Genomic DNA, 12865 nt, shown 5'->3' on the forward strand with positions numbered 1-12865 from the left:
GGCCAACTCTGAGTATGAAAGCATTCTTTGTTAGATCTATCTTTAACGGCAATGGATTTAAATAGCGATTATTTTCAAATCGCCGCCTTACGCTATGAATCATTAGCACCTATACATTTCACGATCAGTTTCCCCTGATAAAGTTCGTTCGTTACTGTTACCTAACAGCACTTACTGGATTACTCATATCACCGATCCAAAACAAAACATTAAGTCCCGAAAAGCACTCATTCTCCCAAATATTCTTCATCTCTCGCATCTAGCAGAAGCAATCCACTCAAACCTAAAATTACGATTTCGCAGCAACCGTCGTCGGTCAACGTCGTCGTCGCCGTGTGGATCCATCCAGAATTCGAATCCCCCGAAGTAGACGTCGTCGTCTCGCCCGGCGGTGCGACGAGAGATCAGATCGCTCCATATAAAAACCGCTCGATCGCCGTTCGTCTCCGATCAGTTTGCCGCCGTATGGCTACCTTTTAGCAGCCTTTAGAATAGTGAGGAAGTGCGCGTTGTGAGAATATTTAGTAAAGGAGGAAACCACCGCCGGTCGTTTGACTGTTTTTTTTTCTGTTCCGCGAGCGAGGTGCAATCACCGCGCGTGTGTCATGATGGGGCTGATCAAATCAGCTGTCACTGCGGTGTGTCTGGTGGTGGCACTGCTGGCCCCGACCAGCCACAGCCAGTCCACGGCCAAGGTTCTGTGCTACTATGATGGAGCCAACTTCCTGATCGAAGGTAAGTGAGTCCAGCGGCGGCGGTGGCGGAGTCGACAATCAACCGCAAACGGCTGCGGGGATGATGGCTGACGGCGGTCGGTGCTAAGTGGCGAGTGATAAAGGACTAGTGGATTGGGTGATGTCATCCCAGAACGCATGCCGGTGATTTATGTGGTTTTGCGCTTTTAGTTCGTTTACATGCATATCTAATTGTGAATATGGTTTTGTAATGGATGTGAAATGTTACGTCTTAAACCAAACAAATTACTTGCTATTGTAAATAAACCGTTATTTACTATTTTGCTCTGATGAATTCTGACCTCAACGATTTCCGTAATGGCGGTTGGGTAGAGCAGTGGTGTTCATTAATTTAATCTGACGAAGCATTATTTTATTCTTGAACTTTTTTACTGTATGCTTCGGTTATGAAAGTTATAAACAATATGTATTCTCTTAGATACTCTTCCGTCCGAAGTAGCAACACCCCAAGGTGCTTTGAACTACTCGAAGTAGCTTGATGTTGTCTGAATCCAAGCAACATGAAGTTGGTTTATGAAGGTCAATAAACGTTAAAAACATATTCGCAAGTTATTGCTACCATATTAGAGCTTCGAGGATCGTAGCTAAATAATAATGCTTAAAACAATATTTCCTTTTTTTGTCGTGTACTCTCACTAAATAGTCTTACAAAGTTTGTCAAAAGTCAAAAGTTTTTCACATCTCATTATATGAGTCATAAATTTTCAAGACGTTATTGCATTTGGCTCAAAGTTGGTTATCGGATAATTATACCTTTTCCAAGAATCGTTCTAACTTCGTGTAGAATAGCCCGATCTTTTCCAAACCACCACTAGTTGATCAACTTGCAGTAAAAAGTTGATTTTTTTATGAACTATTAAAGAAAATACAGCTATTTGAACATTTTTTGAAAGTTACAATTTTGCCTATTTCGATCATTTTGATGGAGAGAAAATAAACAATAATAATCCCTCTTTAAGCCGCTTGATGCGTCAATTAGTCCGGGAACTTATAAACTATTGACTATCACATGTAGTAGGCGTTGAATCTTCAAATGACAATCCGAATGGAAGAGTTTAGAGTCATTCTAGTTCTGAACACTGAAGCGTCAAGACCTGCACCTGAGGATGTTACGTTGGCTGACGAGGAACGGATTCTATTTGGAAAAATCTGAAGAGGTCTAAACCATGAACTTGAGAATTCGAGGAAAATAGAAGATAAGAAGCATGAACAGAAATATTTAAGTTGAGTATTAGAACATTAGAAAAAGAATGAAATGGGTTTCAATTTGTTTTGCATTTGCAACGACATTTAGTTCCTTCACCGAGTACGCGAAGCGGCAAGATTCGTTCGTAATTTCCCCTAATTTCTGCCCAGTAATGGTAAGCCGGAAGATTGTTCAAAACGGCTCGTTAGTCCAATTTGTCCACGAATGTCTCTGAGGTAACCACGTTCGGTGACTTTAAGTGAATGTATTAATGCAAAAAAAACGTATGTAATCTGATATAAGGAACTTAAATGAAGGGAATGATGCATTCCAGGCCATTTAAGGCGAAACTGGAAGCATTTTCTCATTTTTTTGGTTTTTGATTTTTTATTAAATAACGAAGCAATATTTTCAAAATCGGTTTTCGTGCACATGTAGAGTATGGATCAAGATATCTTCTGAATTTTTTTGAGGTGGAAAATGTTTTTCATTTTTTCAAAAACCATTTTTTTGTGAAATTTCGTACAAAAATGGTTTCTGAAAAAACGAAAAAAAATTTCCACTACATAAAAAATTCAGAAGATACCTTGATCCATCCTCTACATGTGCACGAAAACCGATTTTGAAAATAGTGCTTCGTTATTTAATGAAAAATCCAAAACCAAAAAGTGAGGAAATGCTTCCAGTTTCGCCTTAAGTACCCAAGTAGCACACATTGTTACAACTAAATCACGGTAATTTCTATGCGACAAATGCAAAAGTCGATTCTAAATTACTGCAACATCGATTCCCACAGCTGTGCAACCGAAAAAGCGCAGGAGGTGGAGCCTTTGTGCAACATGTGGTTCGTTGCATAAGAGATTAGATGGTAACCAATGTGTAATGTAATTTGTTTACACTGCGATAGAAAAATAAACTCAAAGTTACATTGTTGGTTTCGACATAACAATTATGAAAAATGATAATGATGGACCTACCATGCATGGCAATGGCGATTGAATACTGTGCCTCTCAAATAAAATGGAAATGTTTTTGGTCGGTATCCTAAATGAGCCTGGCAATTGTATTTTTCCGGTGAAATTGCCAGTTTTACTAACGGAAAACACGCGCGCTTGCGAAATTCATTAATTTCCGCATATGCACTTGCATGACTCACTGAAATTTTATACGGTTTTTGAACGGGAAGAAGGGTACTAGGCTTGCCAGGCCTTTTTTGTCAAATGTCGTAAGTTTTCTTTTCCAGTTTGTTTGGTTAAAACTCCAAAATCATAACTGAAAGCAATTTTATGTCAGTTTTTTTTGTAACTGAAACCAGTAATCGCCATTGTGATTACTGAGCTGAACCTACATTGCCGGTTATATGTCTGAAAATATCATTATCCACATAATACATTGTTTTATACAGGACTCTACACTACAGGATTTGAACCAATTATTTTTAAATGCATCTTTTATATAATAAGGTGAAAACATCGAATTTGTTGTTTAAGTTTTAGCATACAAACATATCTAATTAGTTGATACTTTTGACATGCAGTGTTGAACTCAACCTGTTAGTAACTGGTAAGTTGCACATTTGTGACTAAGTAATCGAACGTTTTTGTGCGTCTTATATGTGTTTACAATGTAACAACAAAAAGTTACACTGTCGTCATTTGGAAACGACTTTCGGTAACATGATACATGGTAACCAAACATTGACTTCGCAGCAACTGGTCTGGTCATTTGTTTTGGTGTTTGGTTTCAATGTAACAGGATGATGTCAAGAATGCAACTTTTGAAATTTGACAGTTCCAGAGCATGTTTCACGGAAGCCACTGTGTGACATTAATGTAGCTTATGGAAAATTAGGGTTGCATTGCAATGCCTGAGCAACCACAATGTGTACTGCAAAAATAGATTTGTTACTATTAGTCTGAAGTGAAACGGCTATGCAATCTTTAACATTTTTCTAAAATATTTCCTAAGTTACAAGTGCTACTTGGGTAGACGGGTGAAGGGAACACGATTCCAGGCCATCCATCTGTTAGCCCACAAGATGAGGCTTTTGAAGGAATCTGGATGAAGGGAACGAAGATTTCAGGCCATTTGACTGAAAAAAAAAATAAATAAGTAACTAAGGATTACTAAACAGTGAGTCCGGGGTTACTCCGAAGCGCAGAAAGATGTAAGCGTGGGGATGAACCATCCTCGGGCTAAAAACCTCCCTTATAAAGCTAATAATAATAATAATAATAATAAAGATGTAAGCTCGAAAGTTTTTGGGTCACGGATTAAGAAAGACCAGAAATTTGTTATATGTAGTAAGAAAAACTGGAATGTTTCGAATTACTGGTTTTGTCAAGGTTCCATAAAACTTCTTGAGACTATATGATTGAATCTGTGTCTATACATATAAAGTTAGGCAACTTTCACGTTGAATGTCAACCGGGAAATGATAGTAAAAATTGGATTACTAGATGTGAGTTTTCTGTTTGATAAAAAAGAACTTGAACAAAACGATATGAGTATGAAATATTCACAATGAGTTATAACAATAGTTAAAAATGTTCGAGAAATGATTGTTGAATTTTCATCAATGAGATCATGAACTACTGTGCAGTTTTTAACGTGGTTTGAAATCATATACCTTTATTACAAATTTCAATTGACTGTTGTGCATAAATATCTATTAATATTAAATTTAATTAAAGTTGACGAGGGATGTAGCAGGCGTTGAATCTTCAAATGACAATCCGAATGGAAGAGTTTGGAGTCATTCTAGTTCTGAACACTGAAGCGTCAAGACCTGCATCTGAGGATGTTACATCACAGAGTGATTCAATTCCTGATGGTAACCGACCTAGTGGGACAAACGATTTATTCGGCCAAATGATCTTCTCGGCCTAATGACCTGTTCGATCTTGTGAGCTATGCAGTCTAATGACCTATTCGACCAAATGACCAATTCGACAAAATGACTTATTCGGCCTAGTGACTTAGTAAGGCGCTGTCCATAAACTACGTAGATTCAGTTTTGGCCATCTCGTGAACCACCTCTCCCCGAGCAGAGGAGAATATCAAATTGATAACTACGAAATCACATAACCTGTTTTTCTATCTTGTTTCGTTATTAAATTACCCAGGCCTAGATCCAGGCATAACTTTTCTATAACAAATTTTGTTGGACAATCTCATTTTGTTATAATCAAGCTATTGATATATGTACATTCATTAAATTACATTTCAATAATATGTTTTGTTGAAGTACATGTTTTGTTATTGTTGTTCTATTGATCAACTTATCAACAATATCATAACAGTAACAGGTTTTGAAATCAAAACAACAATTAGACAATTATGACCTGTCCCTTTGTTTTGTTTCATTTTTGTATTCAGAAGATTTCTGAACGACTCCTCTAAAGAATTCCTCAAATAATATTCGGAAAAAAACACTTGAAAGTTCTGGAGGAACTCTTCGATAAATCCCTAGAGAAGTCTTAGAAGAACTCCTAGCGAAATTTTCTTAGAAATTCCAAAAGTAATTCTTCTGAGAAACTATTGGAATTCTTGGAAGAATTTTTTGGAATATTCTTGGAGAATCCTTCGAAAAAACTCCTGGTCAAATCCTCAAAGAAATTGTCAGAGAAATCTTAAGATGAACTTCGGGACAAATGATCACAGGAAATTCTGAAGAAATCCTGGAAGGGATTCTATGCAGAATTTTGGAGGAATTTCTAGAGGAATGTTTGAAAATCTGTAAAAGATTCCGTAGAAGAACTCCCGAAAAAAATTTATGGAAGATTTTTTAGAACTATTTATGGAAAAATTTATGACGAAATCTGTCGACGAATTTCTGGAATTATAGGACAAATTCCTGAAAAAAATCTCAGAGAAGTCTCTTGATAAACACAGAAGAAATTTCTGACTGAATCCTTAGAGAAATCGATGGAGGAATTTCAGGAAAAATATTGCAGAAATTGATGGTGAAAGTTCTGAAAATCACCAGAGGAAGTTCAGGGGAAATTTTAGCAAATTTTTTGGAGGAATCTTTGTAGAATCCAGGAGGAACGAGCGGAATTCTCAAACTGTTATCGACGACCAAACTTTATCAAGAATAATTACGTGTTGATTTCAAAACCGTGCTCCGAAACAATTAAAGCAGAAAGTTCATAAATGACAGCTGCTAGGCGAAGCTCGTATTATTTGAAAATATATAAATTACTAAAGTTCAATTATCTTGCGTAGTAGTGAACCAACTTGAAATCTCTCAGAATGAATTAAAATCCGAATTTGATATCAAATAACAAATTTCGCTCTCCGATTATCAATAACATATTAATATCAAAATGTGATATTGAAATATTTTCCGAGTTCACTGTTATTAAGTTGTTATTGAAACTAACAAAACAAGTTATTAAAATGGTTTTCCAGGAACATTTTTTTTTGTTATGATATTTGTTATTTTGCCGCTTATGGACAGACAAGTTTATAACATAATAAGTTATGTTAATAACTCAAAAATAATCGATTCTATTATTCAGTTATTTTGCCCAAATAACATAGCTTCGTATGCTGTTGCTATTCGTTTCTGCTCGGGTCCGCTCTCCTATTAAGACTCTTTGGCTAAGAGTATTTATTGAGAAGTTTATGAACAGGCTTCTTCTTCTTCTTCTTCTTTTTCCCATTGGAACTTGGCTTGCCTTTCTTCGAGCATAGTTGATTGATTGATTTATCTTTATTATAGAGACTTTCAGTTATTTCGAGCATAGTGTTCTTCGAGCATTTCCACGGTTATTGATTGAAGGGCTTCTTTACCAGCCATTGTATGAATTTGCACATTGTGGGGCAAGCACAATGATACACTATTATACCCAGGAAGTCGAGAAAATTTTCCCGAAAAGAACGGGAATCGAACCCGTCATCTCCGGATTGACGATCCACAGCCTTAACCACTAGGCTAAATGGAGACCCCCTAAACAGGTTCCTATCTATTTGAGTAGACGACTTCCCTCGCAACCTTCTAAAGATCAGATGTTTTCAAAACCGTAGCTTATCAACATATGCTTTGCTCTGAATACAGTAAGTTTTAATTCAACTAACGTTACTTAAATGGAGGCATTTAAATGAAGTTTATCGAAATGTATTATTTTTAAATGGAGATTTCAATGTATGTCAGTATTGTGCAATTGTAAAAGGCACCGGAGGGAGCCCATACAAATATTTTAGGATTTTCAAACAAAAAAAAATGATACGGAGGAGGGATGGGGGTAAAAAAATGTCGATGTTAGCCAGTTTCATCGACGGCTGATCGACAACGGATTCGCCATACGGAAAATCCTCCAGAAATACCGGGAATACCAGGTCCCAACCAAGGTTGCGACCATTCATTTGCAAAGATTTGCATTCATTTGCTATTATCTCAGTTCAGAAGCATGCTATCGAAAAACAATGTATGGATGAATTTAACCTTGTAGTTTTATCTGAAAGTTTGTCGAATAACATTGGGGTCGCACACGCATACCAAAGTCGTGAGCGAGCTGTGAAGGCAACTTTCCACAGCGTGAATGTAATTTATGTACATTCATCGCGAAACAAACATTCGGAGCAGTTCGAGATGACGAACACTGGAGAGGTGAGGCAGTTCTTCAAGAAAGGCGTGCTAAGAATTATCCAGCGGGACTACCTGGAAGGATTACTCAGACGCTTCGACATGAGCGAGTGCAAGCCGAGGTCGACACCGATGGAGAATCGTCTGAAGCTTAGCAAAGCGAACGAGAAGGACAGGACCAATAAACCGTACCGTGAACTCGTATGCTGTCTTATGTACGCGTCACTCACCGGGCCTGTCGGCGGCCATCAACTTTTTCAGCCAGTTTCAAGCGTGCCCTAGCGACGAGCACTGGAACTTCTTGAAACAGATCCTGAGGTATGTAAAAGGGATGTTGGAGGTTGGGCTGGTTTATCGAAAGCAGGAGGATGCTTCTTTGTTGGAAGTGTTTTCCGATGCAGATTGGGCGAATAGCAATGTAGATCGGCAATCGGTTAGCGGATGTGTATGCAAGATATATGGGTGCACCGTGAGCTAGATGACTCGGAAGCAACAAACCGTTGCGCTATCGTCTACCGAAGCCGAGCTAGCGGCGCTCTGCGTGGCCATCTGTCACGTTGTATGGATAAAACAATTGGTGAGCGATCTGGGGAGACCAATTGAGCAAGAAATACATGTGTTTGAGGACAACAAGTCCACTTTCCGTATAGCTGAGGACTCCAAGGATTACAATCGACCGAAGCACGTGAACACAAAGTTTCATTTTGTACGGGACCTGGTTCAGCGTGGAGTAATAACCATCCAGTTCGTACGGTCGTCGGATCAAGAAGAGGACATCATGACAAAAGGTCTGCCGGTGACCGCTGCCGTGTACTCTGCCGTGTGTTATGATTGGAACGTACACTCAGAAATAAAAGTATACACGGCATTACTATTATTTATGCATTTTGTATCCACATCTTTCTCATTCTCTTTCTCTTTTCATGCTATCCGCCGTTTAGCCTGGGTTGAAGCGAAGTGATTTGTCAACTCAGACGAAGCAGCGGATAGCATGAAAACAGAAAAAGAGTGAGAGAGATGCGGATACAAAATGCATAAATAATAGTAATTCCGCGTATACTTCTATTTCTGAGTGTAGAGAAGACTACCGTGGCTTAGCAGGGGTGTTGAGTGTAACCACCGTACTCTAGTTTTCCCCTACTTTGTTCTGCTTCTATGAGCATACTTTGCCCCCATTATTCTCTACTCGTTTGAGCTACTAATTAAATGTGTCAACAACAATATTAAATGTAAAAGTACACGTTTTCCAAATATAACTCTCGTTCGATTAAAGTTTTTCGCGGTTTTCTTGCACAGATCGAAAAAAGAGTGTAAAATTCTGCGACATATGATGCACATATTTGGAGCGTGGGATATCACAGAAGTTTACATGACATATCATGTAAAAGTCATAAAATATCATGTAAACTTCCATTATATGTCATGTAATTCAGCATGACATATAACACAAATTTACATGATATTTCATGTAAACCATCATAACACTAAGTTTACATGACTAAAATGAAGTTTACATGACGTATGAATTCCATTATTTTTATCTGTGTGGAGTTATTTCCGCCTAGTCTATCCGAAACCACATCACTGAGGACCAGAGCTATGTTAGAAGCTCCAGTTGTCGACTCACCATTCTGCAGCCAAAAAAACTTATCATGCGACACAATCAACCAGTTTTTTTTATCTGTATTAACGAGATTTTTAGCCCTAGGCTAGTTTATCTCGGGACAATCAACCAGTGTCATTTTTATAAAACTTTCTTGAAAATGTTAAAAAAATATGTTTACAGATGCATTTAAACAAAGCTATTGATATAAAAATGTGACTGTGTTGTAATTTTAAAATGTTTATCTTTATTTCGATTTCAGTTTATTTGCATTTATTACGATTAAGATCAATGAGAGTCTAATAGTAATATACTCTCATTGGATTAAGATCACATCACGCAATAGTTTGACAATGTAATGACTAACAAATCACGACCTGAAACCCCCTGCTAATCTTAGCACATAGATGAGAACATCTCTAGAATAAGCGGTGACAATTGCCTCTAATTGTGGTCCATATTTTCGTTCGCGCTTGTCACACAGTAGCGAGACTGACGATGATGCCTCAAGCCAAATGACCTAATGAGGAGGAAGATTGCCTTGTTTTTTGTGATCGACGGCGGCAGAGACAATTCTGAAAACCAGCTACCGGCTTTTCGTTTTCTTCTTGTTGAATGATGTGATCTGCCTGCGCTCTTGAACTAGACTAGGGGAATAGGTACACATCATATTATCGTTATCAACCAGAACGAGTTTCGGTGTTGTGATCTACTTATGTGAATGCGATGAACTTCTGGCAACCGATTACGCGAGCGAGAGGTGAGCGATGGTGTGACCCCCAGAGCCCGGGTGCAGGTCTCTTATCAGAACGATTGTAAACATGCAGACACGCGATTTTGTTGGATGCCGGGGAAATCACCGCACATGACGGATGGCCGTTGCTTTCGTGAGACTGAGGAGTTCAGCTCAGACTTTTTCCTTGAGATGCTGATTCTTTTAATTTATGCTGAGACTACTTATAAATCATCAAGCTTTAAATTGGATTCAAAATCCCGAGAGAATATTGAAAACCACACCTTCAAGGTCTGTATTGTTGTTTCAACCAACAAAGTGAGTGTGGGCTTCGGACGTGATCTGTTTACCGAGAAAGACGATAAGGTAAATGTTTGGATTTCATGTTAACGTCAATAGTCAATACTGCGAAGCGCTTCGAGATGCGAGTGGGTTCGGAGAAATCACGCATCGTTTAGGGGATTTACAAAGCGATTGACTTCCAGTATTATTGTTATCTAAAGACAATAAGGCAACTTTAACTGTGGTGGAACAAATTTATAGATGACTCCTTTAGCATGAATGGATGGATGACCTTTCCATAAAAATGTTTGTGTGCTAAACACTTATATCTTTTCTAATAAGACCCTGAAACCTCGGATAATTTGTCAGTTCAATCATTAATATTCAATAGACGCTGTTTGGAGTTGCCGTTGGGGATTCATTTTTCGTATCAAACTAACTAGATTCACTACACTACACCAATATTGAGTTCTTTGTCCAAATGAACCTTCTCTTCTAACAAACTCTTTTTCATGTAACTATTCTGGAGCCATTGAGATAAGCACGGTGTCTGAACATCAAAGGTACCTATTACTGTTGATTCGAATCAGTTTTTCAAGTAACTGGAAATTCTATATTGTATGCAAAACGTTCGAGAAAATAGAGGAATATACAATGCAATCAACTTAAATCCCTATCACAAATAATCACGCTCTTTCGTTCATATGCGATAAGCACCATAGAAGATAGACAGCACTTACGTAAGTGCTAATGCGAAAACGGCGCCCTTCACTTTTTATTTCTGTAGTTCACACGTTTCTGATTTTTTTTTCCAGGTCTCGGCAAGGTATCGCTCAGTGACATCGAAGCCGCCCTGCCCTTCTGCACCCACCTGGTCTATGGCTACGCCGCCGTCGATCCCGACTCCAACAAAGCCGTCAGCCGCAATGCCAACCTCGATCTCGACACTGGCAAGGGCAACTACCGTCAGGTGACCGGCCTGAAACGGAAATTCCCTGGTCTCAAGGTCCTGCTGGGAATCGGTGGATACCGCTTCTCGGCTGCCTCTCCCAAGTATCTGGAACTGCTGGAATCGGGTGCCGCTCGCATCACCTTCATCAACAGCGTCTACTCGATCGTCAAGACATACGACTTCGATGGAATCGATCTGGCCTGGCAGTTCCCGCAGAACAAGCCCAAGAAGATCCGCTCCTCTCCGGGCAAGCTGTGGCACGGATTCAAGAAAGTGTTCACCGGCGATAGCGTCCTGGATGAGAAGGCCGACGAACACCGTGAAGAATTCACCGCTCTACTGCGCGAGATGAAGAACGCTTTCCGCTCGGACGGATACCAGCTTGGAGTCACTGTTTTGCCGCACGTGAATGCCTCCATGTTCATGGACATACCGGCCATCGTTAACTATCTGGACTTTGTCAACATTGCCGCTTACGATATGCAAACTCCAGAACGCAACAAGAAGGAAGCCGACTTCTACGCACCGATTTACGAACTGACGGAGAGAGTTCCCGGAAATAACGTTGACGGACTCGTCAAGCTTTGGTAAAATTTTGAACTTCTTGAAGACTTCCCATCCACTAATTTGCCTTTTCCCCCCTTTTCAGGTTGAACAGTCACGCCCCGGCTTCGAAACTGATCGTAAGTATCCCAACTCACGGACGCGGATGGAAGATGACCGAAGATTCCGGCATTACTGGAGTTCCCCCACTGGTGGCGGATGGTGCTTCTCCGGCTGGTCCTCAACTGCAGCAGGAAGGTTTCTACTCGTGGGCAGAAACTTGCGCCAAGCTTCCCAACCCGAGCAACACCGCCCTGAAGGGTGCCGATGCTCCTCTGCGCAAGGTGGGCGATCCAACCAAGCGATTCGGTTCGTACGCATTCCGTCTGCCCGATAGCAGCGGTGAGCACGGAATGTGGGTGACCTACGAAGATCCGGATACCGCCGGGAACAAGGCCGCCTATGTCAAGGCTAAGGGCTTGGGTGGAATCGCTCTGAACGATTTGGCTTTCGATGATTTCCGTGGCAGCTGTGCCGGCGAGAAGTACCCAATCTTGCGGGCTGCCAAGTATAGACTGTAAGGTGGATGAGGTTGAGTGGACCAGTGATTTTTAATTTGTTAGACCTATGTTAACTGAGTAATAAATGATGTTGAGACATTGATGCGGCGAGTTTTTTTCTATGCCTTTTACAAACTAACATTAGCATAAGTCGCACAAATTCGTAGATGGTACAGTTCTAGACTGCTGTTATTTGCGTCCTTCTCCTCTGTTACCATAGCACATGTTGATATTGATATGGGATATGCATATCAATCTTGATATGCATCATCCAAGCGTTTTATTATTTCAAACAAGCGTCATTTTTCTGCGTGTACATATCTTCAGCAAAGTTATTCTGATGTTTTGAGTTGAGTTCCGTTTATTTTTTCACTAAGGGTATGTTCCAATTGGCGAATTAAAATTAAATTTAACTTAAATTTGACAGTTCGACACTTAAACTTGACAGTTCTCCTAAGGAAATAATTATCGAACTGTCAAATTTTTAGTGAAAATTAATTTTAATTCGACAATTGGAACAGACCCTTAAGATCGTTCAGGCGATCATTCTGGCAGACGTAACAATGGCACATACAGTACGGGCTGAAAGTCTCTTTAATGAAGATAAATCAATCAATCAACATACATATTGTCCATTTTACTGGCATTTTACCAGATTCGC

At 39.5% G+C, this 12865-nt stretch overlaps 1 protein-coding gene across 1 annotated transcript; it reads left to right on the forward strand.

The window, feature by feature from the left end:
• Positions 1-436: 436 nt before the first annotated feature.
• On the forward strand, positions 437-12307 carry LOC109621339 (chitinase-like protein Idgf4). Its single transcript, XM_020075369.3, has 3 exons — positions 437-735; positions 10965-11688; positions 11751-12307. Exons 1-3 carry the CDS (start codon positions 606-608, stop codon positions 12223-12225), a joined length of 1329 nt encoding a protein of 442 aa, XP_019930928.3. The 5' UTR covers positions 437-605; the 3' UTR covers positions 12226-12307.
• Positions 12308-12865: the final 558 nt, after the last annotated feature.

Source organism: Aedes albopictus, chromosome 2 (genome assembly GCF_035046485.1).
Source record: "Aedes albopictus strain Foshan chromosome 2, AalbF5, whole genome shotgun sequence".
In the NCBI taxonomy this organism is placed as follows: domain Eukaryota; kingdom Metazoa; phylum Arthropoda; class Insecta; order Diptera; family Culicidae; genus Aedes; species Aedes albopictus.

Coding starts and splice junctions, on each gene's coding strand:
- LOC109621339 (XM_020075369.3), top strand. CDS start 606: ATGATGGGGCTGATCAAATCAGCTGTCACTGCGGTGTGTCTGGTGGTG. Junction 736..10,964: donor AGCCAACTTCCTGATCGAAG/GTAAGTGAGTCC, acceptor TTTTTTTTCCAG/GTCTCGGCAAGGTATCGCTC. Junction 11,689..11,750: donor GACGGACTCGTCAAGCTTTG/GTAAAATTTTGA, acceptor CCCCCTTTTCAG/GTTGAACAGTCACGCCCCGG.